Below are 26042 nucleotides of genomic sequence, written 5' to 3' on the forward strand. Positions count from 1 at the left end.
ATGCTTTCCTTTAAAACTTTATTACCAAAAGCTTTCAATAAAGTTACATTTCAAGTCTTTAATCCTTTTCTATTCAAATCATTGGAACAGCTTTAATGACTAAAATGTAGCCATCTTATTTTTGTTATTTATTCTCTTATGGCTGGACCATTTGGTCATACCTACTGTTAGCTATGTTCAAAATCACTAACTGTTTTAGTCTATATCTGAATGGAAATAAGACACTCTTAGGTACTTGAAAAGATAACTTTTGTCAGAATAAGGAAAAAAATATTTTTTCAATTTTAAGTCACACTTAAAAAAAATCCCCTAACACCCACAACCCAAACAAACCAACTGAAACATGTAACATTAAATATACTATCTCAGCTTCTCATACTGTCAACCAGAACTCAGAAGGATAACTTCACAAAATTCAGAACCTTTGTTATACTGGGGGTGGTCCGTTGTGTTGAAGTCCTGTATACGGCCACAACAGTTGCTGTAGTGAAGTCCAGGAGTCCCCAGTGCCGACAGGTGCTGCATCTGCTGGTCTTTGAAGAGACAGCCCAGTGAGGAAGCTTGTAAAAGCAGCAAGCAGTACCAGGATGGAAACAGAAACCCAGAGAGTTTTGTTAGCGTTGGAAAAGGAAGTCTTGAAATGGGATGCCCATGATGACACTAAGTTGCACCTGTAGAAAAGAGTAAGTCATGTAGTAGTTCCATTTTTCTTCAAAAATTGGAACCCTTCTCCCCACCCTTACCCCCAAAACAACAAAGACAACAAACCAAAGCTTATAACAAACAACTATTAAAAGTGACAAGGTAGCTGATGCATTGGGAGCTATGTACAGTGATAGCTTGCATTTCACAGACTTCAGTAAGCTAGTTTTTGATAAGCTGTTTAGGTGATGGACTTGACCCATAAGCCCTGTTCAGGCAGCCATGCTCCCTATACCACACCATATTTCTGAAGAGGATTCACAAATACTGCCTTGCAGATTGTGAAGACTTAATCGTGCTTATAGAAAAGCACTGAAAGTACTGGATTAAGGCTTTGTTTTCTAGGGCTTTGATGCCTTCCGTGAAGTTAGGTGAGGAAAGGCTTCTGCCTAATAGCCAAAATTTAAACCTCTCACAAAATTGGTACCTCTATCCTTTGTCAAACAATAGGAAGAAAGTATATTTTTCTTGCCATCTTTTCAGTTTTACATACAAGCGTGTAATTGTCTTATCTCCCCTTCGACTGGGAATACTCAAAGTGTAGGTTTAGCATAGGGTGTTAATGCAGAACATGCATTCTCTGCAGAGAAATTGTATAACTCCTTTTCTGTAGGGCAGTTGTTTAAATTTAGGGGCTTGCAGGGGATGCTTCTTTAGGACAGCACTCTTTTTTGACCTGTGAGATACAGAGAAGTTAGCTGCAGTAACCCTGTTAATCTTGATAACTACTTGTCCCTCAGTTTGTGTCAAAGCTGCTGTTAAGCATTGCACAGGACTCACTACTTAAGGTTAGTTATGAATCCCTGGTGAGGTGAGCCTCTGGCACTTGATATTACTCATTCCTGGTTGGCTTGTTTCAGAAGTCAGGATTAACAACCAAGCCATAAACTACAGCTTTGGTTCCTCTTCCCATGTCCAACCACTGCTTTACCCTCATGACCATTTTGGGGAATACTTACGCTGTCTCCAGGTTCCATTTTGATGGACAGTTTCCTGTTTCAGGGATACTTTCCTTTCTTGATGGCTCTTGCACTTCAGCAGGCAATTCCGACTGCTCGTTTCTGTAAGCAAGCATCAACAGTTTGAAAGCTTTACTATCAAGCATTTGATTTCACAGAGCTCACAATACCTTGACTTTATAGCCCTGGTCAGGTTAGTGACAGGTAAAGAGTTCATTGAAAATAAACAAACCCTGCACACATACCTTGGAGGATGTTTCTCTTCAACTTACTTTGTTTCTGAATGTTCATTCTCATACTCTGCCCAGGAATATGTGCTAATGAATCGCTGCAGTGAAGGACGCTTCTCATTTTGCTTTGCTCCTAGTCGTCCCCTGTCATATTTTAAACACATTTGCTTTACTTTCCCCCCAGATACACAGCATGAAATTAGAAATTCTGCAACAGCCTAATCATTTGGTTGGGACATAGACAAATAAGCTTCAAAATTAGTCGCCTGAAATTTTTTTTATTATTATTTTAAACCAAATCCATCAATGTCAGCTGTCTAGTTTTTATATTTGAGTTCTAATGCAAGACAGTCAAGGTAATTTTTCTTAGTCTCTTCATCTTTAATTAAAAGGGAAGCTGTAACGGTTAGTCACAAAGGCTCATTTATGTATTGAAGCACATAGAACTAACGTGAAAGATGTAGCCTAATAATATTATGCCTCAAGATGCTCAATACAGGCACAGCTTGAGCTGAAAAATATTTAACCCTATTCAAAGAAAAGCCAAGTAACTTTACCAGCTGCTTGATCTCCTGTTGAGTTTATCACTCCATTCATCTCCATCAGTTTCTTGTAGTTGGGCCTAGAGAAGAAGTTTAAGCCACTTTACTGCATTTGCCTTTTTCCACTGAAACCCAGCCAGTTATGAGAAGGGTAAAGCACCTCAACGTCTGGGAACCCTTACTTACCAGCGGCAACCCAATACCTGCATTTCCAGCACTCCTAGGCACTGTTGCAATGCTAACTCTTCGTAGGGATGATGGTGGCTACACAAATAAAAGGCATTACTGGCTCTATCAGGGAATGACTGGATTACTCACTGAGCACACAAAACACCATCAGTTGTTGTACAAACTGTATAGAAACTAGAAGTTGTTGCTTAGCTTGAAGTGACACACAGAGAAGAGTTGAATCATAAGCACAGCCCAAACCATGCATTTTTAAAAGCAGCATCTTTCCACAGTAATTGGTCCTCCTACTTCCCCAGGCATCTAAAGTGAAGCTGGATACACAGCTTCCAGCAAAATACCAAAACTGAATGTGACTAAATTCCCCTAATGACCCTCACAGGAGTTCCTACAGTCAATATGAATTGCTCTCATCTATTTTTCATCTCTCTGCTAAACCCTTCTTCTGTAAGCCCAATGAAAGAACCACATGTGAACAGTTTTTAACCACTACAAGAGAGCACAGCCATTTCAGCTTCTGTGAACACCTCATCTACCGTAAATGGGACCACATGCAGTTCCCTCAGGCTGGGAGGAGGGTCAATTGAAAATATATCCTCGTGTCTGATGACATCAGCCAATATCTGAGACAGAAAACCACTAAGTCAAGCATGCATCAGAGCACCAGCGCATGACAAGGCGAAGGAAACCACACACAGACACTTAACACATTTGAAATTTCACATTAACCTTTAAGGGCCATACCTTGAAGTTAAAGGAATTGGGTAGCTTTTTAGTTGTAGATTCATCTGTGAAGAGATTGAACATCAGAAAGGTTGACAAGAATGTAATGAGCTTTAGTTGGAACTAACGGTCTGACTTTTTGCATTATCTCAGCAGAGAGCGCATCAAATTGCTCCCAGAAAGCAGAAATGAGACTTAAGGGGGATTAAAGCTCTCTATTTCATTAGATAAGTTCTTAACATTCACACATTATACATCCTCTACAGGGATCAAATTCTACCATTATCAAGTCAAATGTCCTGTTTTAAGTTAATCTCTTACAGTCAACAGCTTGTAGCCACAAAGGAAAGAGCAGCCTGTAATTTAGAAGCCTCCTGAGAAAATTTTACTAGTGCACAAGTAAGACTACCCTTTCCACTTATAAAATACATGCTCCATTTTTTTCAGATTTTAATACTTGTCCTGGAAAAGCTGTAAGTGCATGACGCTGTCTGAAAACCTGACCACTGCACCATCTGTGTAAAGGAGGAAGTTCAGAGCTCCTGCACTTAAGGAGTCTGTGATTCATATTCAGAAAAAGAGCAGAAAGTGTCTGTAAAGAACAGTCAAAATTCAGCTACCTAGTAATAGCTACTGGGAATGCTCCCGTGTGAGCGAACACCCAAATAGACTGCTCAAAAGAAGTAAGATCATCACCACCAAATGCAATGCACTTTTTCTGAAGGCTGCATACTTGCTATGTTTTCACCCTGTCCCAAGATTCCTGGCAGCTTACACAGAGGTCTAATTGTTTCTATATTGTTAGCATATTGCTATTTCTTCCTTTGATTTTAAGAAAGGAGATGCATCAGTCGTATAACCCCTCCACCTAAAATGTTGACCTTTAATTAGCTGAGGCCTTTAATTGTCTGGCCCTTAGGCAGCCATGGAAAGGCTAAGCAGCTTTGCTTAGGTTACCTCGATCTCCAAGAGAACTAAATGATCTCTCATTCTGGAGCAGGACCTGTTTCAGCTCCTCAAGTTCTGCATGCTCTTTTGTGTACATGCGCTTCAGGTTTTCCACATGTTGAATCATTACTTCCACAGCCTTGCTGACACGGCTCTCCTAAAAGGAAGAGACCAACAGCAGTAGGAAAAAAGTGTCTCTGAGAAACTGCGTCATGTTTAGATTGATGTTCTTTTCCCCTTGACCATCTACTATCATCTTGCATCATTGTGGATTAAAGTGAAAGGATTTTGCATCACGCTTGTGAAGTTTCACCACAACCCATCTCTCATCTCATCAAAAGTAGTGTGGCCAGCAGGGCAAGGGAGGTGATCCTCCTCTCTGCTCTGCTCTTGCGAGACCCCAGCTGGAGACCTGTGTTCAGCTCTGGGGCCCCCAGCACAAGAAGGACATGGACTTGTTAGAACAAGTCCAGAAGAGGGCCACAAAGATGATCAAGGGGCTGGAGCACCTCTCCTGTGAAGACAGCCTGAGGGAGTTGGGGTGGTTCAGCCTGGAGGCTCCAAGGAGACCTTACAGCGGCCTTCCAGTACCTAAAGGGGGCCTACAGGAAAGCTGGGGAGGGACTCTTTGTCAGGGGGTGTAGTGATAGTTTAAACTCTCTTAGGACAAGGGGGAATGGTTTTAAATCTATCCTAAGAGGGTAGATTTACATCAGACATAAGGAAAAAAAAATTCACTCAGAGGGTGGTGAGGCACTGGCACAGGCTGCCTGGAGAAGCTGTGGATGTCCCATCCCTGCAGGTGTTCAAGGCCAAGATGGATGGGGCTTTGGGCAGCCTGGTCTGGTGGGAGGTGTCCCTGCCCTGAGTTAGATGATCTGTAAGGTCCCTTCCAACCCAAACCATTCAATGATCCCATGCCCAAGTTACGCAGGTCTCATTTCTCCAGTGATCCCTCTCACCCTAACATAGTTCAGAACTTCATTTTCTGAATCCTTACAATTCCTCATTAACTTTCTCTGATCTACAGTCTCAACACGCACCCACATTTACTAGTACTTATTGTCAAGAAAGATTTTCATACTATTCTTCAGCATTATACTATTACATAACATTTGAGTAGATCTTTGTCAGCTTGCATAGATTTAGTGTATTAGCCTTGTCCAAAGCCCTGTTAAAATCCTTTCCATAAGGCAGAGATTTACCATTACAGCATAAAGACTATCATTACCACATTCTATTCTTGTACTCTCTACTGTATACAGCCCTACACCGCCTTTTTTTCTTTAAATCAGCACCATATTTTTTGTTGTATTTTTGCACAGTGCTAGTGCAGTTTAGCTGCTCTTACAATGCCTGAGATTCATCATAATGATAATGCAAGCAGAGACCTGAGAAGAGAGAGCTAGGACTAAACTGTATCAGTTCACATACATGAGATTCACACATCTAGATCTGGAATCAGAAGCCTAGCAAACAGGTAGTGCTATTCCTTAAAATCTAGAAGCTTTTGTACAAGACACATGCACATAGTGTTACCTGATTAATAGCTCCCAACATCTCTGCTCTGCTGGCGACTCGGGCTGCATACTGGCTAAGGAACTGCAAGCTTTTCTGCAGCTTCTTAATAATTTCCTGTGCTTGGTTATCTTCTTCACACAAAGGAACTAAAGCCTAAAGAGGCACATTGGTAAGAAAAACAAATGTGATCTATTAGTAAGGAGGGCAAACTCAAGTGATGACACTGAGGGGCTGTGTTCAGGCTCACACAGTCTCAAGATTAGCATCCAACAGTCTCAGCTTACACTAACCTCTAACATCTTTAGAGCATTTGTGATCTCCTTTTTCAAGTTCTCTTCAGCCAAGTCACGGGATCTTTCTTCAAGCCTCACCCTCTTGTCCAAGGTAAACAAGTCACATTTAAAACCTAGAGACAGTCTCAGAAATTCAGCCTGTTGTGGAGAAGAACAGATTTCAGAATAATCAAGTGATGCAAACTTTGTTTTTGAAAGCAGATCTGGATATTGAAGTGACATTTGGGAACATACCCCACGAACAAAGCTACAGGAGAGATACAGAAGAGAAACAAACATAGCTTGCTTCCCCGAAGACAGTCCTTTCCCCAAAGACAGACCTCCCATCTGTAGTGGGGGGGGGAAGTAACCTGCAACCAGAACAAGTAATATCCTGGCAGCATGCAGTATGTTATCTGTGTCCTTTGGGAGAAAAAAAAGTCTTAAACCAGCACACTCTGCCTGGGAGGAAGTCATAGTGATGCTCCTCGACACTTACAAACGTTTCATTTGCAGCAAATGTTTTATTCAGTTTTACAGATTTCCACCTTATCTCGTTCCTTCAATAGTTTCTGTTGAATATGGAAACATATTGTTTATGCCAAGAGGGCTTAGAAAGATTTCAAAAGCCAATTTACAGAAATACATCCAATTTGAGCTACTCAGTGTCATTCTTTTTATATAGGCCAAGATATTAGTGATGGCTATCTACAAGATCTTTCTATTGTCCATGATGCCTAAGGATACAAGCAGTTGAGACTTACCTCCACCTCTTTCTCACTAGGCGAGTCACTGTAGGATAAGAAGAAGCAATCATGTAACAGACTGCAACTCTGAATTCATACCTGCAGGTGATCACTGAAAGCCAAAACACTTACAGCTCATTTTGCTTCGTTTTATCACCTTTAATGCCACCTGTAATGGGTGAACTCCCTGAGAAGAAGAAAAAAAAGAGGAAGTTCTCAGACCAAAAATAGTTTGTGAAAGCCTTTAAAGCTCTAACAGCAGCTATGGCTAAGGTTTCCAACTCTTGCTAATAAAAACAATGTGTACCTCAGAGTACATTGGGGTTAGAATGCCAGTTAAGACTGGAAAGCACTCTCTTGTACAGAGCCACAAAAGTTAGCTGTTTAGTCAGCTTCAACTAGTATCTCATTAGTATGGGAATGGTTAATTCTAGGCTTTGGTGCAAGTCGTCAGCCCAGAGGTTCATCCCCCAGGATGTTACATGACTTACAACATCACTAGCTTTTACTCAACTCCAAAGGCAAAAGGTCGGGTGACCACAAAAGCGGAGGTGTCTAAGCACAGATCAGCAGAAACATTGTCCAGTTTATCTATACCATATTACCCAAAACTCCAGTTAGCATAAGGGCTGCTGCTTTATAAATCTTTGGGGAGGACATGCATGCCAGTTTCAAATACCCTAGCTGCTCTGCAACTCCTAAGAAATTCTGTCTAGAGGAAGACAGAGTTAGATCAGTATCTGCAGAAATCAGAAGCAGGTTTTTGCTTGATAACATCTTCCCTTTCTCCACCACTAGCCCATTCTGATTTTTTAACCACAGCTACTACCCCTTAACACAAAAACCCCACATAATAATTGGCATAGTCCAGGCAGCTCTCTACAGCTGTTTACACAGCTGTTGGCACAGGTGATCAAGGCTTGCACTCCAGTAAGTTATGCAGATTAAGTCAACAAAAAACTCTTACCTTTCCTGCTGGGAACCATAGCTGGTGTTACCTCACTCTGCTCTTTATTAGTTTCCTTTTCCAGGCCTGTCTCCTAAAAGGAAGTCAGAGAGTAGTTGCAGCAAAGCAACAGCCACAAAACCAGTAGCGGGGCCCATGCCCTCCTCCAGTAGTCACTGCTCAGCCAAAGCAGTTTGACATTTCAGTGTCACTAGGATTCTTACCGGGTCTTTCTTTAAAAGATTTTGCAGTGAGGTTTTGCATTCTTCTATCACAGGGCTGAATTCTTTCTTGATCAGATCAGGCCCTAGGAAGAAATATCCCAGAAAACAAGTGTAATAAAAGCAAAACAAGCCTCCAACACACTTAGAGTACTAGCCATTGACCAACAGGTCAAAAGCCAAAAACAAATGAAAAACTGCAGCAAATGCCAGGAGAGGACATTAAGGAGAGGCAGGAAAGCATGCTGTAAAGGTATTAAGGAAGGAACGCAATAATACATTATCTTTGGCTTGAAAAAAAAAAAAAAAATCACAGTAACAAGTGCTACACATTTGTGAGACATTCTTCTGATAGTAGTTGCTCTAAGTGAAGCCGCAAAACAGTAATATTCTCTCAGATAAGTGAATTTCATTAATTTGCTACCAGCAGGAATTTGTTATTTAGAGAGACCAATTATAATGACTATTTTGACGTCTATTGGCAAAGTAACATGAAAAAAAAAAATCACATGCACAAACTAATGGGAGAAGGGATGATTATTTATAATTCTCCTCTTTGTGAAACATCAGATCAAGTCTGATGTTTCAAAACATGCTACATCAGCTACTATTACAGTATTCTGAGCATAACCAGATCAGGAAGCGCACACAGTTGTGGTATTTTAGGAGCCCATAAGCTTCAAACATCCTGACACTTGGACTGTCCTTCATACCTAAAAGTGAACTAGCAGAGTGATGATAGAGCCAACAGAAGAACTCTCTTTGCCAGAAGACTAATGGTAATGAATTGGTAAGTTTGAGAGCTGATGATGCCAGCTCAAATACAACACAAACTTGTGAAAATCACAATCCAGAAGTTTAAAACATTCAAGAAGTAACCTCCAGAAAGACAGCTATTAAAAAGGGATTTTTTTTTTTTTTTAAGAAACTGATGAAAATCTCAGTTACATTAATTTTATGTGCAGCAATAACTCTGGTAGCTATTTATACCTTTTAGAATATGTAGATTTTTTTTGCCTTCCATTTACGTAGTCATGCACACATACAGACAGATGCAAGCCAAAGAAATGACACAAGTTAAAAAAAAAAAGTTTCACATCTGAAATGCTTTCTCTTTTCATCCTTCACATTGACAGCATCCTCCTCATGGTCTGCCTTTTGACCCTGCTGACTTTTTGCAGCAGCCCTAAGATACCTGGCTCCCAAGCACCTTCAGAAGATGTGGTATTATTAAAAACCACAGGTGAGATTCACCAGTGTCTCCGTTCTAATGCTAGAAAGGCTTTCTATTTGGAGGTGATGTACAACAAGCAGCAGGATCTCAGACTGTAAAGCTAAAGCTATTTGGACTCTTTCTGATCTGTTTTGCATATCTGTTTCCTCCTTGTCAAAGGCACCTACACCAGATATGAAAATTAACTGCAGAGGCAAATTAGTTGAAAGAAAATATATTTAAGTGAGGGGACTACATTAGATTTCAGGAAGACTACTAAATAAAGAAACAAAACCAAAAGACACAACAACAAGAGATCTCGTATTTAGGTAAAGGTTAAAAAATAACTACAAGCAAGCACACTCATGTATTCTGTGCTGCTTATTCAGATCAACTTTTTAAAAAATAGCTTAAATACACTGTACACACACAGTCTAGTTTTGTTTTGCTTTTAGTTTATAAGTGAAATAAGCACCATCAGATCTGGTAAGAATAATTTTTCTGGATGTTTGTGACTATAGAGTTAAGTCAGGATCGTACACAAAGGCCTTGTCCTCATCTCTCCTCCTGACCCACCCCATCTTCTTGTGCTCTGAGCTTCAGTTTTGAAAGAGGAAAACATTGTTTAGTCCAGTTATGTGTCATCAAACTTTTTAAAACCATGAAAAAGATCCTCTTTCTCCTCCCAAAATTGCATGGGGTTTAGTACCCACACAGTGTTCTGCCAGCTGAGCAAGCATCAAGATGTCACTAAGTTGCTTCATGTTTACTTCTTGCAGCACTGTAAGACCACCTGCCTTCTGCAACCAGATAGACCTTATTCCTGCTTAGTTCTGGGGAAAATTTAGAGCACTTGCAGGTGAAAGCAACTTGTGAATGTCTGTTGTTGCAAACATCAAGTTATTTTTCTTACTCAGCTTCCTCACATCAAAGATGCGCTGGAAGCAAGCTGTTTCCTCACTGCGTGAATGCCAGCGTGGCTGCAGCAGTTACTGTACCTGATACAGAACCGGACGGATCCTTATCATTGTTTTTCTCCATTGCTGCGGAAGTTGGCACAGCTTCCTCTTTTGCACATGAGTGCTTGGGTGACTCTTCCTCCATAACAAGACAGCCTAGAACATCAGACAACAGAAGACAGGGCACTTACTGTTCAGTAAATGCAGACTTCAGCGTATCTCTTTCGAGACTTTCAGCACAGAAAGTTTACCTGTCTGTACTCCAGTTTAAGGGCTTACCTGTTACTGGCACAGTGTTTTCTGAAGAGGATGTAGGAACTTCTTGGGGTGAAGTTAAGTGATCACTGTCAATTAATGAAATGAATTAATGAAATGAAAATTATTTTTCAAATACTGATCCATATTATATAATTACATTAAAGACATCAACCCCCACCCCCACCCCGAAACCTGACCTGGACGGGATCAGGCTGACTGGTATTGATGGCTCTGCATGGTCCATCTTAACAGAAAGAGAGAAGGGTTAGTGTTGGAGAAAGGGTTGCCTCAGACATAGCAAAATTTTATGTCAAAGTTTTAATAATTACTGCAGCTGTACCTGACTTAGCAGAGAAGAACTGGATGATAAGTGACTGCAGATTCATCTGCTAGTCTATAGCCACCTGTACATATAACATGCAGCTTAGCATATCATCATTAAGAGTGATAACTTTCTGCAGAAGTCTTACTTCAGGAGTATCATATTTAGAGATATATTTTGGTTCCTGACCTCATGTTTTGCTTCCAACCTGTTTTCAAATGACTGAAGTATAGTACTGAAGATGGTATTACTGTACCACCTTGCTGTCCTAATGCTGTGCATCAGGTTACATCCATTTTCTGAGGTCATAAAGTGCACAGAACTTCACTCAGCTATAGAGATCCGACTCATTTAGGTAGATAAAAGCATTACTTTTAACAGCTCAACTGAGCAGGTGATTAGGAATGCAGGAAACCTGCCTGTTGACACCTGCCTGTTGTGTTGTGCATTCTAGTGCTCATTTTGGAGTGAAGCTTTTTTTCATGATGATATATAGCAATTACCTAGGCATTTCAGAAGGCTTCAGGCCTCTTCCTTTTCATGAAAGTAGCATAGAGGAATGAGAAATAACCTTTTCTTCAGGCAGAGGAGGTGTGGAACCATCCAGCTTTGGATAGCTCCCTACAAATCCCAAGAGCACTACACAAGCGGTGTTGGGAACAGAAAAACCCCATCAGCAAGTGATCACCTCTATTCTGGTATCTTCCTGTTCCCCTCAAACATCCTCGAAGGACTCCAGAAAGGGGTGCTTGCATGGTAGAGAACAAGCTGTTCAGCAAAGCTGAAAAGCAGATGGCCAAGCCCCTGGAGGTGCTTTGGACAGCATTGGCTGCTCCCAGCATCAGTAAGCACGATCTTTTTCCTCCACATAGCTCGACTGCCATTGCAGAGCCTATGCCCCAAGCCAGCCAATGTTTCCTCTAAAGCAAACCCAGGCTATTTTTATTCATATTTGAATTCTCTTTTAAGCTTAAGGAAGTACAACATAGTATTTGTCTTGTCCAGGACATTAGGTCTACAGGAGTAACAGGGAATGAGAAGGTGAAAGGTGAGTAGTATGTTGGAATGAAACTAAAAGAAACCTGGAGGACAGTTAAAACACATGCACGCACCACCCCAACCAGAAAACGTATGCTGTCTGGAAGTGACCAAAGCAATGTGTTGTTCTACATGCCTCCTCCCTCCCCAGGTGACGCATGGCCAATGGTTTCCTGTTTGCAATGAAGGAAAATCCTCAATTCCATTTAAAAAAAAAATCCATACTAGCTGTTCGCATTAGGATTGCGCAGGGTAAACTTAAAGAGGAAAAACAACTATAAAACACTTGCTACATTTCCTAATAAAATCCAGTTTTGCAGGGCATTAGAGAATGGTTCTTCTTCCTAATAAAAGGATAGTAATGGTGAAGATCCTGCATTAGAATCCTGATCACTTTTTCCCCACCTCCATCCCTTGGATTAGCAAAACAATCTAAAGATCTTCTACCACAGCAGGTAAGTTCTGGCCACAATCTTATATAAATTCCATGAAAAAGCATTAATGTTTTGGAGACCTTTCTTCTAGTTTTTAAACTACGAGGCTTTCGTAAAATCAAAACAAGCATAAGAAGCCCAATATTCATCTGGCATCACAAGAACTCCTTTATTTAATAGCCCCTGAACACCTACAATGACAACACTGACAGAAAAACTTGAGTTACTTACATGCTGAAGGGCTCACTCTGATCAAGCACATCTGCAACCACAGTGCAAATAAAAAACCCTAGGGATACTTTTCCTATTAAACGAGGATATTCAAATTTTGCTGCACGTCACAGTTTTTAAGAACAGATACTGGATACAATTCCTTTACCTTTTCTTTGGGGAAAGCTTTAATGTTTTCATTTTTCCCTTCTAGAATATTCTCACAGTGTTTATATATATTTGTGATATATACATATACATATATATAACACAAAAAAAGAAAGTGACACTTGTGAATCCAGCTGAAATTACAGGAAGCCCCAGAGCAATGAAGCACAGATGTTTCAAACAACTTTGAGAGGCTGTCATTTCCCAGAAGGGCTGGATAAAGCAAGAGCCCTCCTTGGGATTATCCTCCTTAAGGTAACTTAAGTAGCAGCAGCACAAGTGAGGGAGTTCCTCACCTCCTCTACCACAGCCAAAAAGCAGGCTGAAACCATGGGCATTCCCTACCGCTCTTACTTTCTACCTTGACTGCACTTTCTGTCTCGAGTCATCAGTGGGACAGGACCAGTGCTGCACAGCAACCAGGGTAGCGTTGCTCACTGGTGTTGCGTGGTTTGTTCCCAGGTTCACCAAAATAGCAGACCGATGTCCTTCCATCACCACCACCAATGCTGGCATTTGTAAAGCTCGTTATAAAACCATGCCTGTGGGGCTGAGGTCTGGATTTCGGTAGCGAGCATTGCAGTGCCATGCACAGAGCACAGCTGAGTGCACTGAGCTGGTGCTCATCGGGCTGCTGCCATGAAAAAGCTGATTGACAGCTCGAGCTGTGGGAGGGAGTGCTCTGATAGATGCTGGATTCAATACAGCCGTGAAGGCATATCTGAGCACACAGCTGAGGGAAGGTCTCATGTACTGCAAAGATGCTATTTTTCAGCTGTTAATGGTAGCTGTAGGAGAAAGTGCAGAGAAAGGCAGCATTCGCAACTAAAACATCCCGTGATTACTTACAAGGTGGGTAAGAAGTGAAGTCACTCAGACTTCCCTGGCAGAACTGAGTACTACTGCAGAAATAACACTTGCTTAAGCCTTGAAACCATTAAAAAAAAAAAATAATACTCCGCAGCTAAAAGCATGACCCAGCTGCACATGAACACCAAGACATGTGGGTCCATCCCTACAATATTCCAGGGTTGGGCCCAAGTAGAAGGGAGTGCCCCACAGAAAACAAGCTGTCACAGCACCCTGCTGACTGATGCCAGCTTGATTACAGCACTGGTTTACAGCTGCCCAGTCTGGATCTTATGGGTATTCATAAGGCACTAATTACTTGAACCCATTCAAAACCATGTCTGGGGTGTCAGAGACAGCACTCACCTCAGCAAGTGAAGAGTCCATCATTGTAATGGAAACAGGAAGGTCTGCATCAGTATAGTTATCAGCAGAGTATATTTTCCACCTGGCAATACACATTTTATTTGCATATTGCCCAAACAACAGTGAGATATATAGCCTGTTTTCCTTAAGCACATAACAACCAAAGCCACCACTATCTGTAGAGACAGACAGCCAGTCTCTCAGAGAGAGATTCATCACAAACATCAACCCCTCCTCCCCCAGACAGCAAGAACCACCACCTGTCCTTCTCCCAGCCTCCTCCGCACTGCACTGCTCTAGAAAAAAGGAAAAAAAAAAAGGTGGCAAAAGCTTCAAGAGCTACCAAGCCTTTTGCTGCAGGCTGCCTGCCTCTGCATCTTCAGGAATGTCCTTATCTTTCTTCTTAAATATTCACTGACAATAGTTAGCTAGCTTTCATAGCCTTACACTGTTCAATCTGTTTGAAAGATCTAAGGAGGCAGCTTGATAGGCAAGATCTCAGAATTCCTGCTCTAAACTCTGCCAAAAAATTGACTCCTCAAAACCAACAGCATTTTGGCTCTTAAGTGAGAGTGTCAATCATAAATTAAATACTGAAAATAGACACAAGAACATCTACCTCATGCCTCAGTTTTCCAATATGAAACAGGAACACCATCACCATGCTTAGCTGGTGGTCATAGCAGCGTTTCAGTAGAGTTCTATTACTCTTGTGAAAAAGACTAAAGTGTTACCCCAAAATGCCATTAGCTGAACACTGAGTGTCCACTGTTTCTTAAGAGATGCCCTGCTATTGAACTCAGCATGTGCTGGGGATACAGCGTCCCCCAGGACCTGCTAAATCCCATGAACTCTTCCACCCTTCACCGCAAAGAGATGTTTTTTGCCATCTTACTTGCACTCTACTGATGTCACATCAGAAGCAGACGTGTGCCCCAGATCACAGCTTTCAAACATGCAGCTGCCAGAGCGCTGTCTGCAAGGGGGATTCCAGCTAGGCACAGGAGAGTTATTTGGTAACAAGGTCTCCAAGGTCAGAGCATCTGTTGAAAGAGAAAAGTGTGAAGGGCGGTGGTCATAGGAAAAGCTGGACATAGACCTAAGAGTCAAATATTGCCTTAAATGACTAAGATTGTAAAGAAGCAGACCAACCTAATAATGATTTAAAATAAGACACCTTTCATCTTGATATGAGTTAGGCTAGCTGGGCCTAACATATTTTTGTAGATGGAGAAAAATGTTATAGAAACTTCTGCAGAGGACAGTACTGGTCTAATGAGGCGTTGTGTGACAGAGTACAGTGGGAAATAGATTGTCTACTTTGATCTTTTCTGTATTAATATTTGATTGGTGCAAGATGCAAATACCTGCCTTATTTGTGGCTGGATCACAATATTACTGCAAGCTGCAACTACACTGAGCTAGCACATTTTAAAGAGCATATGTAGTCAAACAAACTCTTCTTCCATTTCTCCCCAGTATGGCACAGGATTACATCTGAGCATTTTATAGTTTGTACAAGAAGAGTTACACTGTGTTGTACACAGCAGAAGAAACACTCTGTTTATATGATACCAAATGAACTCTGCAGCGCAGTGAAGTTGTGGGGAAGTACAAATAGCTTAATATATCCAGAAGTCAGCAAATACTATTCGATTCTTAAAAGCTGTTACTCATCCGAGTTCTTAAACCAGGATTGGCCCTAGCTCAGTAGTAGGACATCAGTTGCTACACCACATTGTATTCCAGCCAACAGGATGAATGGGAAAAACAGCTCAAGCCCTGTCAATTCACACTTGCAAGTACCTTGTCAGGAGTATACCTGACTATATGATTTTTTACAACACCTCCTTAGGCTTTTTGGGACTCCTGGTAGGCTGACAGGCAGTCATCTTTTCAAACCTCTAATGGAAAGCATTAAAGGCATGATTCAGCATCCAATCGCATGCAAAATAGGCTAAAGCCAACAGTAGGTTTTCCACAGCTTATTAGCATGTTTAGCATCAGCGAGACTGTTCCATGCCTCCTATTAACTCTTTCTTTATTTCAGGAGAGAGACAGAAGATTGGCCAATACCACTAGGTCTTACCTAGCAGAGGTGTAAGACACCAGTCTGAAATATCTGAGGGCAGGGTCCTGGAAAGTTCAGTGTGCAAGGTGGGTCCTTCACTCCATAGTCTTTTAGAGCAATGGAGCTGCTAATGGAAAAGTGGAAAGAGCTGATCTTCAGTCATGTTGAATACACACACAACTGCCAACAGCTCCCAGCCACCACACACGCACACAGAAATGCAACTGTGTAATATAATACTAATTTGTACATATATATATTTCTTCTTCTAGAAAAGCTTATATCCTTTATGAACAGAGTGGATACAAGAAAAGGCAGAATATTTAAAGTTGAAACTTTACACTTTCGACATCTGTGTTGGTTTCAGCTAGGTTTGGGAGAGGTAAGAAGAAAAATGAGTGGATGGAATAAAAGCAAGATGAGCAGGACAGAAGAGGAAAGAAACCAAACCAAACCCCACACCAATCTTTACTTCTCTACCTCTGGTCCTCTGGTAAAGAGGTAGAGAAGGAAAGTCAAGCCAAGTCAACCACGCAGGCCAAGACAGGGAGCATTTGCCCAATGTCTGGCACCTACTAAGCAGAACGAGTTTCCTTCAGCAGAGGCATGAGGACAACTCTAACTTGAGCCCTGGTGCATGCAGAGAAGACGCTGCCTGCCTGCGTCACAAACATACACCACCTATTTTCTGGTTAGTGCTGAAGAGGTATCATGTGAAGTTGCCTGGAAGAAACTTCTGAAATAACATTAACACACCTGCATTTTACTAAGTGTTGCATAAATGACAAGTAATGGAAGAGAAACTGAAGAGCGCATCTTCAGCTTCTGATCCTTCTCAAAAGGCAATTTAACAAGTGCCTGTATTTTGTCACAGAGACTGCTCAGAATCAATAGGAAACTAACTTTGCAATAAAGTTTTGAATATACTTTTGTATGTGCATATGCATCTACACATTTTATATATACATTAAAGAAAAAAACAAGTAATTTGTTTGACCTGGCAAAGTCTCTCACAAGGAGACCTATTTCCTCCAGGTCATGAAAGAAAATACAAACAAAGCAAGTACCACATTTTAGCAGGCTTGGCAGTGATCAGAGCAAACACTTACCTTCCCTTTCACTGGCTCAGCTGATGTGGGCAGCAGACTGTAATCGGATTCTTCATCTACACAGCGCTGTTGCAATAGAGAAACAGTGTAAGGAAAGTAGGCATAGGAGGTTTGGGGGAAAAAAAAAAAAGGAATACTACAACTGATTGTGAACAAAAATGGAATTTTATCTTTCCAGCTGAACTATTTTCAGTTATCGGGAAAAATACACAGTTGTTTCCCCATGCTAGTTTCAGCCTTTAATTCTTCAGACCTTTATGCACAAATACATGTTTTATTCACGTGCAGCTGGTCCACAGTTTTGATTCTGCTCCTTGGATGCCCGTTACAGCTTAAGATACATTTTAGGATCTTCTGTTTGTCTTCATAAATACCTCATTACTCTGTGTTAAATCCAGACTGCTCAGATGCTGAGCTACAGCGTTCTTTACTAGAGCCAGTTGGGAAAAAGTCTTCCCACTATAACTCCCCCTCCACCCCCTCCTAAAGTTGAAGAAAGTATATTTATTCAAAGCAGAGCATTCCAGAGTTATATAACTTCCAGCATATTTCCACAGAGGGGCATGAAGGTAATAACTATTTTACTGGCTATTCCAATGCCTGGGTACTGGAAGTGTTTTATAACAAGATTTTAAGCAGTTATTTGGAAGACTGCCTGCAGAAGACAGGGCTGATTGTGGGGGACAACTCTCACCATCCCATCAGGGAAGGTTTCCCTCACCTACATTAAGCATAATCATGAATAACTGTTTACAGCCAACACAACTGTTTACAACACCACACCACAGCTGTAAGTTTGAGCCCATCTTTTCAAAAAGGTTGAAGGAAAATGATGTGCATTGTAGATCAGTACAGACAGCTCACTTTGTCTCCACAGCCAAAAAGAAGAAAGCTGCTGCCAAATTACTTGCAGTTCACCTCAGCTGTAGATGTCCTTCCACCAGAGCACCTAGTGTACAAGCCTACCTTTCCTTCTCCCACCAGACAAGCTTCGTACCTGGCACTGCCATTCACAGAGTCGTCCTTTAAGCAGTTCCCCTCTCAGTGCATTAACAGTGGCTATGAAGAGACATTTACAAGTCTTAGAGGGTCCCTTATAATTTGAGAAGGAACAGTACAGCACTAAAGTGCCTGTAACCCAACAGCTGCCTGTCACAAACCCGTTACATTTCACTTTGGCCCAGTTATATCTACATCAGTTTTCACAGAAAGAGTTTTAAAAGCGCCTTTTGTTTTGCAAGTTCCACCATACAGAAGACCTGGGCACTTTTTTCCATGTGCTTATGTTTCCCTTGTTCTACTCTAAAGTGAGGGGTTAACTCCCAGTGCCATCAGTGTCAATGTGCTACAGTTCCCTGTGGAAATGGATGACTCCATTACAGCTCTACAGAAGAGAAGCATTTGTACAAAAGTTTTCGGACAATCATGGATTGGTTTAGGTTGGAAGGAACCTTAAAGACCATCTGGTTCTAACCGCCCTGCCATGGGCAGGGACAACTCCCACTAGGCCAAAGCCAGGTTGGATGGGGGCTTTGAGCAACCTGTACACTTCTAGAAAAGGCCTTAAAGTAGAGTAGATGGGCTTTATTTCATACTTAGAAACATTCTTTCTCCAAGTTTGGTAACACCAGAGCCTGCCTCTGGTGGTTTTTTTACCTTGAAACAAGTCTACTGTAGCTTTTATATCACATCTAAATTGAGGGACTGGGGAGGAGGAAGAAAAGACTTCATTAACACTGTCACCTCAGTGCCCAAGCAAAAATTGAAGGCTGCTCTCAGTGGCTCGTTCAGCTTTTTTCACTGTATAGTGGCTGTAGCCATTAGCTGCAAGTCACAATTACGTGGGCCTGGCCAACATTGGTTGAGTAGAAGTTTCTTCAGCCAACACATTCCCCAATTTCTTCTCTCTTATCGTGCAGGTAAGAAAAGTAGGGAAACAGAGTGGGGAGGAAGGGGGAGAAAAAACCCAGTTCTTTAGTCAGAAGGGGCACTAGACCTGGCTGGCTTTCTGCAGGAGCCGACGTGGAGCATTGTCCTTCCCCGAACCCCCATCCTTGTTTCTGTCCTGTTCTTTTATAACATCTTACAACTTCTCTACAGATCTACCTGTTTACTTCCTTCTATCTACAAAAAGACTTCTGCAAACTACCTGGAATCATTTAAGAAAGGATGAGACTTTGGCTGTAAAGTTGGTAGGGTTTTTGGTTTTGTTTCTTTGCTGTTTCATTTTTTTTTTTTGGTCAGTGGCACCAATCTCTCTCTTCCAGTGTCTGAGGTTCTCTCTTTTGATTCATGCTAGCTTGCTTTGCAGAAGTGCTTTACCAATTTAGAGCTGAAGAAGATATATTTCCATTGGCATGACTCTTGCTAGAAAAAACACCCCACAGTTTGAAGGAAGCAGTAGACATGGAAGGAACATGAACATACACATGCAGACAATGCCAAAACGTTGGTCACATGTCAGCAAGCACAGCTTGGGGCTCTGGTTGTCACATCAGTACCATAGAGCTAAGGCATAGGAACCAATGTAGTTTTTCTACAAGACAAATTGTAGTTTCACTGAAATGTGTTTAAAACACACACATCCCTTGAGCTTTTTGCCTATCATAAATTATATTGTGCATTGCATTTGGAAACGCATGCCTGATGCCAAATGTTCAGTGCGCTTAAAAGCAGTCAACTGTTCTCCCCAGCAGCAATAGGTTCTTCAGCATTTGGAAGGAAAACTCCACATGTGATGGAATTAAACCACTACCTTATGTAAGTGTCCAGCCTTTTGAGCAAGCAAGAAAGATGTAGTATGAAGTTTTCATGGTTCCATAGCAGAAGTTGCACATGCACAATGCAATAACACTATTTCTTTCCACCAAAGAAAGCAGCTTTTGCATACCACACAGTTATTTAGGTACACAGAGCAAATCCAAACAGTAAGAGGAATGTAGAGCATAAAAATCAAGTCTCCTCCGTATAGAAAGCTTAGACTGTTAGGAGTAAGGTGGGCTACTCAGGTGTGCGAACAGCACCTTCAGTAAAGAAGTGCCATCCATGGAGTTACTAAGCCTCCTTCATATGGCAGGAGATAGTTTTAGGAGTCTGCAGCTGCAGCCCAGCCCAACAGCCACTCGTGGGAATCCCACCTGACACACTTTCACAGATCATTTTACCACCGGGTGACCCACAGGTCAGCATCATTCCCCTTCACCACAAATAATCAGCTAAGGATTTGCCCTTGCAAGAGCGAATGCCGGTACACTGCCAAGAGTTACTCACTTTTCTGCTCTTCCACCTTTTCTTGAAGCAACTGGCAAGTGCTTGTTAAAGCTGCATTCACATCCTTGAGATTTTGCTGCTCAGAAATGGCTTCCTCTAACTTGCATTTTAAGGATGCGGCTTCCTCACAAGCAGAGTGAAAGGCTTCAACTTGATCCTTTGCCTAAGCAAGAAACAATATTTAGGAAAAAAAGAAGAGGAAAAATAAATAAAAAAAATCAGCCTGGCTAATACAAGGAGACTACATTTCATGTAAATGAAACTGAACTGCATCTGTTCTCTCTCAGGAAGTGATAAAGCTCCCTCTGAACTTCTGCATTTTTACAGTTGGGGTGGACTGTGTATGGAAGCTATTTTTGGCTTTTTTCTCTTTTTTTTTTTAAGCCACCACAAATATGCAATGCTGCCTCTTTCATCAGCAAACTGTTGTCACCACCCCCTCAAATTTTACTTCCTCTGCTGGTTCCAGTTTTGCAATGAGGCACTCCATTCCGAACACATGGTTTCCTTTCTCAAGAGCAGCAATGCATTGTATGTAGCATTCTGCATTTTCTTGCTTGTTTTCTGTGTAGAAGAAACTAGGTCCTCTCTTACCTGTTTGCTAGCATCCTCAAGCTGCTTTGTAGCTTTCTGCAACTCTAAACCAAGGGCTTCTGCCTGGCCAGCAGCTTCTTCTTGCAACTGTTTGACAGTTTCTATCTCACGTTGTCTGCAGGGTGCGAGAGCACAAACCACAATCCGTTACTGACATTTTAGAGCAGGCATGCCTGGGAGATAACACACACTAGTTGTTCAGACACGCATTAAGGACCATATTCAGCCGTCACATATCATGGCTCCCCACGATCCAGCACTAGGGAGTTTGTGCTTAGCAAGAACAATTTAACCTAATAGTCAGACAAGTTTTCTCCCTCCAGCAGCCCTGGAAGTGGGAAGAGAATGGAGATTTTCCCTGGTTTCTCCCTAGGTAAACAGTAAAAGGGCTGTGCCAGCCCCAGACAGCTGGGTACCATAGTGGAAGCTTGGAGGTTACCTAGAAACATCAGATAAAAATCTCAGTTGACCAAGTTGTGAAAAAAATGTCCAGTTTGGTCAAAATAACTGGATATTGAGTCAATTGTTCTGGCAAAATAAAAAATAAAAATGGAGTTATGACTACAGGTACACAGCTAATTAATTTCCATGTGCTTCAGATGGTATTTCACTTGACAGTGAGCAGGTGCCATACCACAGAACCAGTGCTAAACCTGATTGCTTTTGAGAAACCTCTCCTTTTTCACTGCAAAACAACCCTTACCTACTTATTCTCTAACTTTTATATGTTTTTATTTTTCCTTGTTGCTATCACCACAAAGAGTGGTGATGCAGTGAGAATCAAGAAACCAAGCTGTCAGTATTTTTATCAGCTCTTTTCTGACTGAAGGAAAAGCAGGTGGGAGGTCTACATTAACAATGTGGGTTGAATATAAGTAATGTAAAAGAGCAGTATGACTGCTCTGCGTTAGCTCTCAGGGATGCAAAGCCCTAGTAATCTGCTTGCACCCTGAACCCAAGTAAAGGCAAGCATGCAAAAATTTACAATTTAGTGTAGGATGGTGGAAGGCTGACAGTATAAGTCTAGGTTGAAAAAAGAATGAATTCAGATCAATTGTTCTGGAAAAACAAACAAAAACCCTAACTTGACTAGCTACTTTCCTGAATGTCTAGGAGAGGTGGGAGGGAAGAAGGACAAGGGTTTACATCCACAAATATGGCAGCAAAAGACAGCAACGTCAAAACTCCCAGCAGGAACTATGGGCTAATAAACTGAGATTTAGAGTTATATTTTCATATGTAATGAGGTAACTCACTGTCTCAGTTTCTCAAGGGTATAGCTGCAGTAATACTAGAAGCACCAATACCCAGATGTATGTATTTTACAGGTCTTCAGCTTCACATGCAACCAGCAGTTTATTTAATGGTTGCACCTGGTAGATAGGCAGCATTCCTACCCCCTTTACCCTCTTTTAACTGTTCAGTTTGTGGTCTTCCCTGGTGTTTTCAGAGACATCTCCAAGATCATATGTTACTTCACACACAAGCCTTAACTCCCACATGGAGAACGGATCTGGGTTTAGCATAACGTTACACTAAAACAACAGATGATTTCCTCCATGGAAAAAAAAAAAAGGGGGGGGGGGGGGCGGTGGCCTTCAGAATTCAGCAAATTTTGTTCCACAACATAATTTAAAAAAACAAATGAAACACATTTGCTTTAAAGGGATACCTGGCAGAGAGCTCTTTCCTTAGGTGAAGTTGCTCTGTCTTGTTTCGCCTCAGGTTGCTTGCCATTTGAATAAAATCCTTATCTAGAGAATCTTTGTATTTTTCCAAGAGGTGAAGTTTCTGGATCCAAAGGTGTCTTTTTTCCCCTAATTCTTGCTTGAGAACCTGTGGAATTTTGAAATCGAGTTGCCACCTGGTTAGATGAGGAGCAGAGACAGAGGGTAAACCAGAGCCCTGAATTACATGCTGTGAACTGATTTCCCTGCTTCACCGTTTAGTATCATCATCCAACGCTGCCAGCAGTAATGAAGAGGAGGATTGACGAAACCTAACCTTCAGACCTGTGCTTTATCACTTCTGGAACTGATGGGATGTGGGGACAGAAAGGCTAGGCTCCTGCCAAGCATTAGTACTTTCAGAGCAGTAACGGTTTTTACAAGAAAACCTAAGCATTCTGTATCCCAGTTCAACTTGGCAAACAGCTTCTACCTTTTTTCAAAAAAAAAAAAAAAAAAAAAAAAAAAGTTACTTCCAAGACAAAAGCCACACTCAGCCTTTGTTTCCAAACTAGGGCATGCAGACAGCAAAAGAAATATATGGTTAACTAGCACTTATAGTAAGCAGACACTAAGAGTGGCAGAGGATTACATGGTTCACAAGGAAGTTTTTACAACTTCCTTTAGAAAGAAGCCCAACTACAAAAACATACTTTGTAAGGGAAAGTTTTGATAATGACCATCTTGCAGAAAGCCCTAGGACCGATGATCTAAACTTCTATGACCTCTTCTTCAACATACAACTAAGTCCATTGGAACTGATTTGAATGTGTATTACTGCTGAAGTGCGTATGGGGGAACAACCCACCACAATAAGTTCCCATTTCAGTTTGTCATACATCTCTAGCAGGTTAAGTCTATCCAAGGGATGACTCCTGTGACAAAGACTTCCAGTTTCACCTCTGATTTGTAGAAGGAAAAAGGAGATGATTAAAAAAAAAGTGAAACGTTAAATGATGTTGCATCTTCTGTATTTCTCTGAACAGTGAGTTGCAATATAAACTACTGCGAAATAAAAAAAATAGTCCTTTTTCTGACATAATTCAACTGAATGTGCAAAATGGAAGCCTCAGCTTATAAAGAATGCTTAACTACAGGTCCTATTTCTAGGATGTTATATTAGTTCGAAGAGGAAAAACAACCCTACAGATGTAGGACATTATTTCTTTGTAAATTAGAGTTTAATATTGTTCATGAGCTTCAAAAAAAAGAAGTGTAGCACATCAAGTATCACGCTACAAAAAAGGAGCCTCTACTGCTTCACTAGATAGGTTTACTGGAACGACATGGGATGTGACCACGTGCAAATGCCCACATCCTGAAGATAAGTTTCTCAGCCAAGGCAGTCAGCAGCTGCTGTTAGAAATACCATAGCTTTGACGCACAAGTGGCACAGGCTTATCAGGGCACATGTACAGTGTAGCACAGTTATCTTCCAGCAGGAAAGGGGCAAAAAAGTTTTTCCTGTCACCATCTACATATATGCTTATGTATATACATACAAAAACACCGGCTCAATTAAAATTTACTTTGGGTATAATATAATTTAAAACACACCAGCAAAACACGCCCATAATAAATGTTACAGAAAATAGAGGGTGAGGGGGAAAAAAAAAGTGTTTAGGCTTCAAGTTATAGTGCATAGTCCAAGATTTCATTTACATTTCTACAAAAAGCTTTCTGTAAGACTACAAGAAGCTACCTTGTTGTTCAACTCCCTATAACATATTTCCCCCACATCCACCTTTTTCCAGCTAGATGAAGACAATATGCTTAACATGAAGACAATTCTGAACCCCATGGTTCCAGAACCACAGGACCTTTTATTTTTAAAGCATCTTTCTCTTCCTTGAACCTTTGCTAGCTTAGTTTCCAATTGCATCACTCTAGGAGAGAGAATGGGATTTATTTCCCACAGCCAACACTTATACCAAAAAATTTCAACTTTACTTGTTTAATAGGAATACAGCTTTGTCATGAATGATAAGGTAACAAGTATCTTTCAGATGTGAAGTTTTGAAGGAGGAAGTCTTTAATTAAATATAAAAAAGTTATAACAGTGCACAAGCCAGCAGTTTCCTCAATTTGACTTCGACACATGCTGGGGTGAATAAAATGAGACTCTGGCACCTTCTCCCGGGGGAAGCTTTAAGGATTTAAAACCAGAAAAAAAGGAAAAAAAAACTAGAGACAAAGCTATGAGTAAGATGACCATTTGAGAAACTGCTATTACATGGAAAATGGTGGGACTGTGAGTGAGGTGCAGCAAGCAAACAAGAGCAAGGTGGTTAAGCAGTATCCACAGACTGCTGTTAACATGAGGAAGTTATTCTTGCCACAGTTACTTTGAGCACAAGCATACATTACGCAAGATGAAGTATAAAATATTTTTGTAATAACCTTTCTTGAGGCACATCCAGCAAGAGGTGAACATTTTGCCTTTCAAAAAGGCAAACCTAGTGATAGGACTGATTTGGGAAACTGGTTAAAAACCCTTCCTTCCTGCTCCTCCTATTGGAGGAACCATCCATTGCTGTAGTCAAACAGAACATGGGAAAAAAACTGGCGCTTGAGAAACAAGTTTCATACAGTGGGCACAAAAGTTTCTTTGTCATCTGAACTCATCTTCTTTTTCAAATCTACTTGCTGCATCTACCCTTTCCTTTAATTTATCGCTTTGATAAAGCTATGCTTGAAGTGCTAAGTTGCACTAGATAAGGCAGGAAAAGCACAGCACTTAAGTGAAAAGCTATTATTCCCCCCCCCCAAAAAAAAAAAAAATTATAACAAGAGGTACTTCTCTATACAGCCATATCTAACCCACAAATGGACCGTTATGACCTCAAGTAACATACATAGCACGCAACAGTAAGATAATGGGACTGTGCAAAAACTTTAGGTGGGTACGTCAGAAAATAGCTTCAGAGAAAGAGTTACTTACTACAAGTTTTCTTTCCCAGGCCTGCTGCATGTCCACATCAGGATCTTCTATCCATTGTAAAGATGTCATGACAAGTTCCTCCACTTCAGAGGCTTCCTCTTGCTGCAAAATAAGATAAAATAAACTTAAAATTAAAAATCAAACCCTGGCATTTCTAACACTAATCTGAAATAGTGCTGCCCAGAATTACCTATCTGATACACAGTGGTAGATTGGATGCCAGCTGATACTGTTAGGGTAAATATGCCCCACCTCCACCACCTAAGAAGCTATTTTTTTTTTTCTCCTAAAAGAGTAAACATGAGCCAATTATTAATGTTTGGGGAGGCCCTAATTAAGAGGCTGACAACAGACCACATCATTATTCACATAAGCTATGCCACTGACCAGGTTTTGCATAACAGCCTTAAATTTTTCTCCCGCATATTCGGGTCCCTGAAGTAAGAACAGTACTTCACGGTCCAGTGTTTCATCCAGGGACATCCATTCAGTCTTGGTAATCTTTGAAGAGAGAGGA

At 41.1% G+C, this 26042-nt stretch overlaps 1 protein-coding gene across 4 annotated transcripts in view; it reads right to left on the reverse strand.

The window, feature by feature from the left end:
• Nucleotides 1-7: 7 nt before the first annotated feature.
• The window catches only part of IRAG2 (inositol 1,4,5-triphosphate receptor associated 2), a 38673-nt gene continuing 12638 nt past the window's right edge, over nt 8-26042 (reverse strand). Inside the window, exons 14-39 of one of the 4 annotated variants that reach the window (XM_035540822.2) lie at nt 25895-26026; nt 25526-25627; nt 22530-22693; nt 20858-20972; nt 20264-20426; nt 17991-18052; nt 16994-17059; nt 15903-16011; nt 14709-14856; nt 13814-13895; nt 10624-10670; nt 10448-10512; nt 10208-10324; nt 8000-8082; nt 7797-7869; nt 6962-7016; nt 6848-6875; nt 6102-6242; nt 5830-5964; nt 4300-4447; nt 3364-3407; nt 2620-2697; nt 2449-2513; nt 1934-2035; nt 1662-1763; nt 8-671 (exon numbers count right to left, since the gene is read on the reverse strand). In XM_035540822.2, the coding sequence (XP_035396715.1) occupies nt 428-671; nt 1662-1763; nt 1934-2035; nt 2449-2513; nt 2620-2697; nt 3364-3407; nt 4300-4447; nt 5830-5964; nt 6102-6242; nt 6848-6875; nt 6962-7016; nt 7797-7869; nt 8000-8082; nt 10208-10324; nt 10448-10512; nt 10624-10670; nt 13814-13895; nt 14709-14856; nt 15903-16011; nt 16994-17059; nt 17991-18052; nt 20264-20426; nt 20858-20972; nt 22530-22693; nt 25526-25627; nt 25895-26026 (2670 nt within the window). In that variant the 3' untranslated portion in view covers nt 8-427. Of the gene's footprint in view, nt 672-1661; nt 1764-1933; nt 2036-2448; nt 2514-2619; nt 2698-3363; nt 3408-4299; nt 4448-5829; nt 5965-6101; nt 6243-6847; nt 6876-6961; nt 7017-7796; nt 7870-7999; nt 8083-10207; nt 10325-10447; nt 10513-10623; nt 10671-13813; nt 13896-14708; nt 14857-15902; nt 16012-16993; nt 17060-17990; nt 18053-20263; nt 20508-20857; nt 20973-22529; nt 22694-25525; nt 25628-25894; nt 26027-26042 lie in introns of those variants that run through there. The other 3 variants (XM_050708354.1, XM_050708356.1, XM_050708355.1) reach the window with 3 other exon arrangements.

Source organism: Cygnus atratus, chromosome 1, assembly GCF_013377495.2.
Source record: "Cygnus atratus isolate AKBS03 ecotype Queensland, Australia chromosome 1, CAtr_DNAZoo_HiC_assembly, whole genome shotgun sequence".
NCBI classification, from domain to species: Eukaryota; Metazoa; Chordata; class Aves; order Anseriformes; family Anatidae; genus Cygnus; species Cygnus atratus.